The sequence below is a fragment of the Scatophagus argus genome, chromosome 15 (genome assembly GCF_020382885.2).
Source record: "Scatophagus argus isolate fScaArg1 chromosome 15, fScaArg1.pri, whole genome shotgun sequence".
NCBI classification, from domain to species: Eukaryota; Metazoa; Chordata; class Actinopteri; family Scatophagidae; genus Scatophagus; species Scatophagus argus.
This window is the reverse complement of record NC_058507.1, coordinates 14,389,776-14,401,321: the sequence shown is the minus strand read 5'-3', so window position 1 is coordinate 14,401,321 and position 11,546 is coordinate 14,389,776. Positions and strand designations below refer to the sequence as shown.

Sequence of the window (11,546 nt, the reverse complement as noted above, 5' to 3'; positions counted from 1 at the left end):
AAGGTATGCAGAGTAATGTTATTGTTTCCTCTAAAAAATACTGGTAAAGTTCGCTGTCATTATAACACATTTTCTTGGCTTGCTAATATGAACAGAGCTCTTCCATTTAAATAGGTGCAAATGTAGTTTTATTTTGAAAACAGCGGAAGTGGGTGTGCTGCTCTGATAACTCGTTAGTATAAGAGCTCATCTGTAGGAGCTTTGCGGCTAGGTTGGCTGTAGGTTGTTTTGCAGATAGCTGCCTGGGGTTTCCACTCGTCGCTGCCGAGCTCCGCCACTGCAAAATCGGTCATTACGGCGGCACATCAGACGGACTATAGGTCACAGGTTTGTTTTCCTTGGTTTGACGATATGCAAGATGTTATTTGACACCTAGCTAAAACGTCACGTTTTGTATCTGTCAGCCATGTTACTGTATATCAATCAATGATGCAGCTAGCCACAGTAACCGTGTTTATTTTTAGCTGCTAACCTTCGCTGACTGCAGTGCAAAGAAGCAGATTTTAGGCACTGTGTATTTGCAGGAGTCGAACATTGTTGGTGATACGATAGTGAAACAAATATCGATGTTAACATGAATATGGTATCCGTGGAAATGTGTATCTGCTAAATTCAGACTGTTGTTGAAATTCCCAGTGTGTTAGCTCGCACATTAGCTGTCTGCTCATTTAAAGCTAAGAGGGAGCTACCGAGTTTTGATCTGGTCATATTCCCCGTACAGAAATCAAGCCAAGGCCCAGTCAACAAACTGACAGTTAACGTAATTGTCATTGACTGTCCTAAAATATAAATGCACAACAGCCAGTAGGTATGTGGCATGAAGGAAATCTAATATGCATTTTTGCCAGTAGGGTTCGTTAATTTCAGTCAGGGTTAGCACTGGATTAAGAAGATCATGCTTCTTTAGCTTGCAGTTGCATCACAGCAGACTGCTAACAGCAGGTCGGGAAAACTACTGTATTACTTCAAGACGTCCCTGAATGCATCATAGTGTCCAGGCATGTTTCCTTAATGCATGTTGTAAATACGTCATGTTACACAGGCCTATGTTCAGTGTTTTAATTGTGTTTTCGGGCTTGTAGTTTCAGGATGATGAAGATGACATTTAGTTAATTTACATGGTTTTCAGTATTCCTGTCGGTTGTTGGTCATCTGCCAGTTAATTAGAAAATTTCACTGTACTAGTAGCCTTTTTGAAATGTCAATTCTGCATTATATGTGGTTATCTACTCTCAGATGGACCAGCAGGACCAGTCCTATATGTTTGCCAGTCTGAAACGGCCTCACTCGGAGCAGCTGCTGCAAGGCCTCCAGCTTTTGCGGCAGGATCATGAACTATGTGACATTGTCCTGCGTGTGGGAGATGCCAAGATCCATGCCCACAAAGTAGTGCTGGCCAGCATCAGCCCTTACTTTAAGGCCATGTTCACAGGTAACCTGTCGGAAAAGGAGACTTCTGAGGTGGAATTCCAGTGCATCGATGAAACTGCTTTGCAGGTATGCTTGGAGCCAGCAGACCTTATTAACAGCATTGGTTAACTGCTTGTACTATAGTTATTGTTTATGTGATCTTTTACTCTTTTCTAGGCCATTGTTGAGTATGCCTACACTGGCACGGTGTTTATCTCCCAAGAAACAGTGGAATCTTTGCTACCGGCTGCCAACTTACTCCAGGTTAAGCTAGTACTTAAGGAGTGCTGCTCCTTCTTAGAGAGCCAGCTGGATGCTGGAAACTGTATAGGCATTTCCCGCTTTGCAGAGACATATGGTTGTCATGACCTGTGCCTGGCTGCCACTAAGTTCATCTGTGAGAACTTTGAGGAGGTTTGTCAAACAGAGGAGTTTTTTGAACTGACGAGAGCTGAGTTGGATGAAATTGTGTCCAATGACTGCCTTAAGGTGGTCACAGAGGAGACTGTATTTTACGCCCTGGAATCGTGGATCAAATATGATGTAACTGAAAGACAGCAACATCTGGCTCAGCTGCTGCACTGTGTTCGCCTTCCACTCCTCAGCGTCAAATTTCTCACCCGCCTGTATGAAGCCAACCACCTTATACGAGATGACCACGCATGCAAGCACCTGCTCAACGAGGCCCTCAAATATCATTTTATGCCTGAGCACCGGCTTTCCTATCAGACTGTGTTGTCGGCACGGCCCAGGTGTGCCCCGAAAGTGTTGCTCGCAGTAGGAGGCAAGGCTGGACTGTTTGCAACATTGGAAAGGTAATGATGATAATGTTCAGATAATAATTATAAGCACTAATGAAAAGACAATGTTCTAAACCTGTGTATTGTCTTGTTTAAATGGAATCTGTTTCTTTCTTTCTTTCCTTCCAGCATGGAAATGTATTTCCCCCAGACAGACTCATGGATAGGACTAGCCCCACTCAGTGTACCTCGATATGAATTTGGAGTGGCAGTGCTGGACCATAAAGTGTATGTAGTGGGAGGCATTGCCACACACATGAGACAGGGCATTAGCTATCGGAGACATGAGAGCACAGTGGAGAGCTGGGACCCTGAAAGCAACACCTGGTCTTCGGTGGAGCGTATGGCAGAGTGCCGCAGTACACTCGGTGTGGTGGTCCTGGCCGGTGAGCTTTACGCCCTTGGGGGCTATGATGGCCAGTATTACCTCCAGTCAGTGGAGAAATATGTCCCCAAGTTGAAGGAGTGGCAACCTGTGGCCCCCATGACAAAGTCCCGCAGCTGCTTTGCCACTGCTGTGCTGGATGGGATGGTGTACGCTATTGGTGGCTATGGCCCAGCCCATATGAACAGGTACTATCACTGAGACTGATCTTTTTTGTTTTACCTGTGCATATATATATTGTATTTTAGGGCCTGTTAATCATTAGGGATGTAAACTGTGTGTTAATTTATCCATTTGTATGAAGTATGAACGTGCCCAAACTAAGCAGATGTATGAAAAAACTCAATCCCTTTACAAGCAGCAAGTTTACTGGGTAGGTTACATGAAGATTAATAATTGTTGCTTGTCCAATAGATTTTCTGTTATTTAACAAGGCACTGAATTGTCCTGTAGCTGTTTTTGTTTCAGTCTATATATCATATGGTTCAGCTCTTTAGTGCACTCTGTGGCTGCAGAAACCCACATAGGATCAAAACAGGCCACTAACCTTTCTTTGCTGCTACGGATGACCTTTGACATCAGTAATGTTGTGATGCTCGACACCACCTTTAAAAAATATCCTTTGATCTCTATGAAAAGTTCCTAGCTCTTTCAGATTTAACCTGGTGTTCTCTCTCAAGGTCTTGTTAGTCATTTAATAGAGCTGGCAATCAGGTGAAGGATGTCAAGTGTTGCTGAGAAAATGGCCAGAGCCCTGTTAATGACTGAAGAGGAGTCATAACAGAAGTGGCTGCTGAAGTTTCGTTGAGAGCGTGCCTGGCTGTGTTCTGCCGGTTAGAGCTCTGTTGTCGCTGTGGATCTCTAGAGAGCACTGTCTGTGTTGCTTGTTTCCTTGACTCCCGAAGCCCCTCAGGAGAATGTGTTTGGACAGAGAATGTTTGGGGACTGTTTTCTTCTATCCCCAGTGGCTTGTATGTCCTTACATACTGCAAAAACAATCCTAGATTGCCAGATTGTCCCAGTCACTATCGGGAGGTTCATTTGTCTCTGGTGGTAATTCACCACAACCATTGATAATAGTTGAACAGTTTATAACTTAACTCTCAGGTATATTACTAAGTAAGTCCATTTGAGGAATGTTGTTCTAAATTAAAATTGCGTGTCACATAGATTCCTGACCCCTGAACTGCATCCTTTGAAGGAGTGCATGGGGTATTTCTCATATATACCGCATGTTATTAGCATAATTTTAGCATAATTTATCCCAATATCTATTGTTTTGGTTATGCCAAAGCAACTGCAGAAGACTGGGAGATTGGATCAGAGTGCGAGTGTGTGTGTTTTGTTAATCTCACTTCATCTGACCCACACAGCGTGGAGCGGTACGACCCCAGCAAGGATGCCTGGGAAATGGTAGCCCCCATGGCAGATAAAAGGATCAACTTCGGAGTAGGGGTCATGCTCGGCTTCATATTTGTGGTGGGCGGACACAACGGTGTGTCGCACCTGTCCAGCATTGAGAGGTATGATCCGCATCAGAACCAGTGGACAGCCTGTCGTCCAATGAATGAACCACGCACTGGTGAGTTTATGTCTGGTATTTGCCTCAGTTTGTAGGATCCAGAAATGTATGTGATTAAGTACATTTAACTGTGACATCATCTTGCAGGTGTGGGCTCTGCCATTGTGGACAACTACCTCTATGTGGTGGGAGGTCACTCTGGGTCATCCTACCTGAACACTGTCCAGCGCTACGACCCTATCTCAGACAGCTGGTTGGACTCAAGCGGCATGATGTATTGCCGTTGCAACTTTGGTCTGACTGCCCTTTGACCCATGGCCCAGCCTGCTAGGACCCAATAGAGAGAATTAGACACAAAGACGTTTCTTTTTTGTTGTCTCCTCTTCCTTCCCCACATTCATCCTCTAGGTGCAGCAGAGCGCTGCATGCCAACGTGAACACCAGAGGAGAGAGAGCCTGCTGGGTCAATGGTTGTGCCGGGCTGGCTGGCTAGAGGGGAAACCATGGACACGGTTGCAGAGATGAGAAAGGGCTGCATAGTTGTGCAGAACAGTGAGGAAGATGATTGGACGGCTGTCACGGGCAATGAGGAGTCGACCGCTCTACTGCTGCTGGACCACAATGAGGACTCTGAGCCATTTCCCAGAGGATTGTGGGCGAAAACTTGTCACTTTTGTTTAAAACTTCTGTTAGCAGACAATTTCTTTTGTTTTTCTTCATGCCATTAATTGTGTTTAACACTTAAATCTTTCATTTCCCTGCAGCAACTGGAACCACATGTTCAAATTTTGTAAAATACCGCAGTCTGCTGGTGTATTTGTATGAATATGTGGTTGTTGGCCATGTAGCGTGTATGTCTGTGTGTATGCCTGAGAGGTACATGCATGTCAGATAGGCTTGTTTGTTTTGTCATGTCAAAATCAGTGTTTCACAAAAAACAAGTTGGAATCTTTATATTTTCTCACAAAGGGCTGCCTTTTCCTCTCTTGTAAATAGTCTAAATGAAATGAAATATATAGATATGAATATATCCTCTAGTGCATTGCCTGTAAATGTTTTTCTGCACTGGGTCACTCGTGTGTATGGAGATGTGTGTGTAGTTTGAGTCCAAGGGTCAGTGTAGAGGTGAATGACGAATTCTCCTGAGAGTGTTTGCCACTAGTCTCTGCTCCATGTTCTGGCTTCTGTTTCATCTTCCTAAGGTCAGGTCATGAACTTCTTGCTACTCTTCACAATAGCTGAAATTGACCTTGGCCCTTTTTTTCCCCACCCTTTGGTCTGTACACAATACCAACTGGTGCTATATTTAGGATTCAGGATTCAGCTTTTTGTCTGTGTTGCCTCACACAATTAGGTCAACCTCCGTTCAACCTCTGCTACATTAATGTGTTACATGTTTTTTGATTTATGTGCATTTAAATGCACCAAGTTTAACGGGCTCAACCATGCAATAAAAATGTAGTCCTACTGAAAGGGAAGCCTGTGGTTGGACAACCACAAACTTCTGTCTGAAAATTAGCACCGTCCTTTGAAGTTTAATTGTCCCTGTCTGTCCCTGTTGCAGGACATGAGCATGCTTTGCCTGTTCCCAGTACAGTGTCACTCTTAGCTCTGAACAAGACTTTTTCTGTCTGTGATTGGGTCTGACACCTGTACTCACCACTAAACACGTGACCCTTGTGGCCAAGGTCCTGATTGTAAGCTCAGGTTTGTGGTAATCCGTTCACAGCTTCATGTGAAGTGCCAAAACATGAATTTGTTTTCCCATCTTTCCCGCCTCCAGTACTAGAAATGGCTTCCCTTCTGTGCCACGTTTGAAACGTTTTATTTTCGTTCTTAATGCTATTGTAATACATTACATTCTTCCTGTTGTCATATAGAGATGGGTGATAAAGCACCAAGGGCTGTGCTAGCCAACTCAGGCCATGTTGCCACTGTCAACCAGTCCCATGTCCTGAGAGAAAAACCAGAGTGCTCCCCTGGGTGTGTCTGACTCCAGGCTGGCTAAGGGTGTCACAGTAGGGTATAGATGGGCCACTAGGCTTGGGAAGGCAAGGAGTAGTTTGTCATGTTAAGTCACTGTTAATGTTCAAGTCTAGTTTGAGTTCCTCTGTGCACTGATGTTTGCACATAAGTGGAAACTTTAACCGAGCTCTGCATTGCACTTACCAAACAATTTGATACATATTGTAATTTGTACATATGTTTTAATTTAGGATAATGGCATTTAGATAATGCAATAATAAGACTTCTGTTCTCTCTGTGAATGAGTATGTTTAGTGTTTGTCTCTTTAAAAAGCCAAGGCATCTCATATTGCTGTAACAGAACCCCACATGGCATGTCTGTTGATTCACACTGTGGGCCGGTAATGTGGACATCTAATGAAACATCCAGATGGTACCATTGACTTTGCCTCATCTTAGACATCTTTTGTAGTCATTTTGTTGTGCATGCCAGTTGTTTTATTTTACAAGGCTTATGTGCATTCAAGCAGATTCAGATGGATTGTTCACAATTTACTAATTAATGGCCAATTTTAATGTATACACCTTTTTTTTAAAAAAAATCAATTGTTCTCACCACAAAGTCTTGTAAGCATAAGATGGGACATCTTCCACTTTACCCTTCTATTCTAAACTTGGTGTGTTTGTAAAGTGATTACAGAAATCATTACTACAGACAAGACTTTAACATTTGCCTTGCATATTGGTCAGGGTGTGTTTCTAGTGAGACTTTGTTGCAGATTGTTTTCATCACTATAGGAAATACTTTCCTTTTAATTATTTTTTTTTTTGGTTTATTTTGAAAGAGTAATGCATAAGCATCCCAAGCGTATTTCTGCAAATGTCCCTTTATTTTAAAAAGATGTGTGATGGTTTTTTTTTTTTGTATTTATGGTTATATAACCTCATTTGTTTGTTAATGATGTTTTCTGTCTGTCAAACTAGATTTTGTTTGTCACTTAACAGCCACAGCACAAATCACGCAGGCGTAATTATGTGCTGCTGTCATGATTCATCTAGCATCACTGTTCTGTACAGTGTCGTGATTTCTGATGTACACTAACTACTACTTCAATGAATTCTGGAGAGGCGCTGATGAAAATCTGCAAACGTGAATCTGCAAAAAGAAGGGATGTTAAAATAGTATGTACAAATTTTTATTATGGCCTAATCAATGTCATGTTTTTGCCACCACTCTCACCAAAGTGCTTGTTCAAAGAAAGTAGATGGATGACTAACACCTGGTCTGTAGTGGACTGCCGCTCTGTTTGTGTCTGAAAGAAAAATCCTCTGAAACTGATGTCAATGTTAGCCAAATGACCACTCTGCTTCTTTTACATTTCTCATCGTGTGTCTGGAGTAAGGTGATGATCTTGAATTTTATATCCTGTGGATTAATACTGGAAGTACAAGATAACCTTAGGTGTAGAAAACGTAGCTTTTCACATTTTATCATGTTTTGATTGAAGACATTTTACATACATTTTAGTCAGTTTGTGTGGTGCAGTTGTACCCAGTTTAAAATAAATGCCTGCCTTAAATGGTGCTGTTTGCTTTTATGTGGCTCTTGTTTTACCCATTCATGCAGTGCACAAGTGCGACAAAATAAATCCATGCAAACGTATTCCAAAATATTTGTATTTGCATTTTAAAGACAGTCTCGGCATAGAAAAACAGGAATTGAAAACTACTCATGATTAAAGACTTGATATTATTCCTTTTCACAAATTTCCCTCGGCAGAGGCACAGTGTGATACCAGTAATTCTCTGAGGCTAAAAACTACTGGAAAAAAACCCCCATTAATACGCATTCCCTGTGTTGTCAGCTGCAGTGTGTGCTGAGCGAGCGTGTTAAAATACTTGAATTTAATTAATTTGTGTGGACATGTTGCCAGCAACACAGGTAATAATTCAGCTCATAGTGTCAGAACAGAGATATAAACCTCAACTTCTGTATTTGAACAGTTTCTTTTAACCTTTACTCATTGCATTAAATGCTTGCCTGCCATTCAAACATTGTCACAAAGCATAAGACATTAACCTGATACGGGCTTTGGCCTTGTTTGCTTGTTCCTTATCCTCAGGCCACAGTGCAAGTAGAAAAAGCACCAGTTTAATTGTAGGAAAGGGCTGATTTGCATAAATGTAAAAACTTACACTTTAATGAGAATGTGATGTACAGTCTGTCACCTCCTATACAAGGCTGTTTAATAGCAAATACACCCTCACAATGTAATCCTTTAATAGCCATGACAAATGTATATGTATACGATTACTCAATGAAATAGTCATTTATGCACATCAACCCAGAACTATTATAGTCCATTATATTCTTGGATTCCAAGCATGCCCCAGAAAAAGTCATTTCATTTATAAGAATAAGCTTTCTGCAAGCGTTCAGGTGAAACAGAGGAAGCTGACACGAATTAAAACAAAACAACTGAATGATGAAATGTGATAACATCAATGTAATGTCACATATGGGATTGTGACAAAAGAATCAAAGGAAGGGTGGATGAATGCTGAATGAATGGTGTGACTCCTGCTCATCTGCGTGTCCACTCGAGATATGACGAGTTCACTTGTCAGAGGAGCGGATGTAGACCAGAGAGGACAGCAGAAGGAGCTCCGGTGGCTTCTGCAACAGAATCAGATTGTTGCACCTCAGACCGTCATAGTGCATCCAGCAGCCGTCGATCTGGAAGGCTGCAGAGTAGTGATGCTCCTCCTTGTTGAAGAGTGTGGCGCCCTCCAGTGAGTACCTGTGGAGAAAAGACTTATTTACACCATTTTCTTTTTTCTGTCCTGGAAACCCAAAAATAAGAGCATAAATAATTGTGAGAACATATTTTTGATCTGGGACAAACAGAGACAAAAGTTAGCACTGGATGTCAGAGGTTTTTACCAAGAGGACTTTGTCTCCTAACAGTTACACAGATTAGATCATCCTACTTTAATCTCTCATCTTTATCTCTCTCTTCTCCAACTTGTACAAGCAAAACATTGCAGCTAAGACACTTTCTGTAACAACGAAATGGGATCAATTTCATTCCAGTTTTACATAAGCCGTTGTCTGACTTGAAAAATAATTGTTTGTGTCCCAGATGATACAGATGACTGTGGAACCAAAGTACTTCTTGAATACTGTAAATCTATTTAAACTCAATCACAGCTCTTCATCAAGCAGATTATTAAAAACCAGGGAACAGGACTTGGATTTTATTTCATGACTGACCATTGTCCTTAATTATCTGCCTAATTGCTGCACAGTTACTTCCTGCTGTGAGTCTGTGATGTCTTGTGTAGGTCTGTACGGCTAAAATATAACAAGCCAAAGGAAACACAACTGTGCAAGTTCCATACCTGTGCTGGCAGAGAGCCAGGTGGTAAGGAACATAGGACAGATCCTCTGACTTCCACTGCTGCATGTTGAGGATAACAAAGGGTGGTGGTCCATGGCAGAAAACCCTCTGAGAGAACTCCCGTAGACCATCACACCTGGAAAGAAATATCAGAAATTTGTCAAGGAAGTGAAATAAGGCTGGAACAATTTAGAAGATGAAGCCCACCGCCCCACCCCCCACATCTCACCCCAGCTGTGAGCAGAGCAGGAGCTTGGGGCAGAAGAACTCGTCCACGGCCGACTGAATGGGGTCTCTGTGAGGGAGCTCATGAGGAGGGCTGGAGAGCGAAATTATGAGACATGGGGAAAAAAAACAAAATCACACATACCATCCAACTATGTCCTGTTATCTAGGACTAACCTACATTGTCAAAAGAGAATAACTTCAGTAACACTTAAGATATGTGGAGTAACATACCTAATCATAAATGGGTGGAGACAGCAATGTATGTACTCCCTGTCACCTCAGTTAGACAGAGGAACATTTTGAAAGTTCAGCATGTCAAGGGATGAAAAAGAAGCCGTTCCTAAAAAGGGTCTGTACAGCAGCTGACCTGACCAGTAAGTAATATTCCAAGTGATGACAAGGGTTTCCTACCAGGACAAAGTCCACAAGGACATCTGATATTTTTAACATCTTGCTGTTGGTGCAACCCTGTCCTAAGTCCTGACACACAGAATGTCAGCTAATGTTCACAGGGTGAAACAGGACTAGTTTGATAAAGTTTACATGGTAACATCAGGATATTACACTGTCTGCATGTAGTATTATACCTGATGTTGATTGTAGTTTTGATGAACTCCTGGAAGCGAGCTGGGCAGTTCCAGTTGGTGCATAGACTCTCCTGCATGGTGGACATGAGGTCTTCCAGATTCTCTGTGAAGTTCTCGTGCTCATTACCAAACAGGTCGATTTCCAGTGCTGCCTGGTGAATCTCAGAGCGGTACTGTCTTTTAGACATCCTGTCCCATATCCACAGCATCTTCACTGTGGTGTAGTCACAACAGTCCATCAGGTAGAGGAAATGCTCTACAAACTGTTTGCCTAGGAAAACAGCCAGTTCTCTGGAAAAGCCCTGGTTGTCCCGCAGTATCACATACAGGATCATGAGGAAGCCATCGATGGTGCAGGTGTTTCTGAGGTTGATTTTGACGTACAGCGGAATGCATGATATGGCCTTCCGTCCTGCCTTGATGGTGAAGACGCCTCCCCAGGGGAGCACGGGCCTCCAGAAGGAACGGTCCTCTTCATCATTGTTGTTGATTGAGGCACGAATTTCTTCAAACAGTGTCTTGGAACTGAACAGACATACGCATGTAAGTTAGGATAGTGTTACACAGAGGTGGGTTGAATGTGTCTGAGGCGTGGGATGAGGGTCAGCGGCTTAACTTCCAACGTCAGGCTTTGCAAACACACGTAAATTAGCTTGTAATACCAAAACAAGTCACGCAACGACAAGTTACGTTCAATAATCCGCCAGGCAATAGTCAGAGCTCAAACGCATGTTATCTTAATAAATTAGCAGCAGCTGTCAACTTACCTTTCGAAGTGGAGCTCGTTAGCTGTGTTTGAAATTAGCGTTTGGAAATCTTCGGTGTCGCTTAAAACACAGAATCTACTCTCCATAGCTCTCCGTATTTCTTCATGTCTTACATCGAGATTAACGACAGATATCTGCGTATAGTATTTTCCAGCACTTTCTGGTGAAGATCTGAATGGTGACACTTTTGCTTCGAACAAACGCCATAAACCCTACAACATTGTTTCTGACGGATAAGCCAAGCGTTATGTAAACACAATGCTGCCCTCTGCTGATTCTCGACGTAATTGGGTCCAATGAAACCACGCCCACTGCCTCACCCCCTCAAGAGTGGCATATCAGAATTGGCAATACTATTGGTTTTCAAGTTCTACCAACATCTTATAGTAAGTATATGATTGGCTGGACGAGGTCACAATTTTCTAATAGCCCCGCCTTCTCTGTCATCACGCCCACACTCGAGGCGACGTTCGACGTTGGA

At 42.6% G+C, this 11,546-nt stretch overlaps 2 protein-coding genes across 2 annotated transcripts; one reads left to right on the top strand and one right to left on the bottom strand.

Moving 5' to 3' along the window:
- Nucleotides 1–170: 170 nt before the first annotated feature.
- Nucleotides 171–7,666, top strand: LOC124071591 (kelch-like protein 28). Its single transcript, XM_046412248.1, has 6 exons — nucleotides 171–327; nucleotides 1,237–1,497; nucleotides 1,588–2,225; nucleotides 2,340–2,783; nucleotides 3,969–4,177; nucleotides 4,265–7,666. Exons 2-6 carry the CDS (start codon nucleotides 1,237–1,239, stop codon nucleotides 4,426–4,428), a joined length of 1,716 nt encoding a protein of 571 aa, XP_046268204.1. The 5' UTR covers nucleotides 171–327; the 3' UTR covers nucleotides 4,429–7,666.
- Nucleotides 7,667–7,741: 75 nt separating this feature from the next.
- c15h14orf28 (chromosome 15 C14orf28 homolog) lies at nucleotides 7,742–11,336 on the bottom strand. Its single transcript, XM_046412250.1, has 5 exons — nucleotides 11,066–11,336; nucleotides 10,299–10,823; nucleotides 9,713–9,802; nucleotides 9,485–9,619; nucleotides 7,742–8,883 (listed from the first exon to the last, which is right to left on the bottom strand). Exons 1-5 carry the CDS (start codon nucleotides 11,149–11,151, stop codon nucleotides 8,700–8,702), a joined length of 1,020 nt encoding a protein of 339 aa, XP_046268206.1. The 5' UTR covers nucleotides 11,152–11,336; the 3' UTR covers nucleotides 7,742–8,699.
- Between the last annotated feature and the right edge of the window lie 210 nt (nucleotides 11,337–11,546).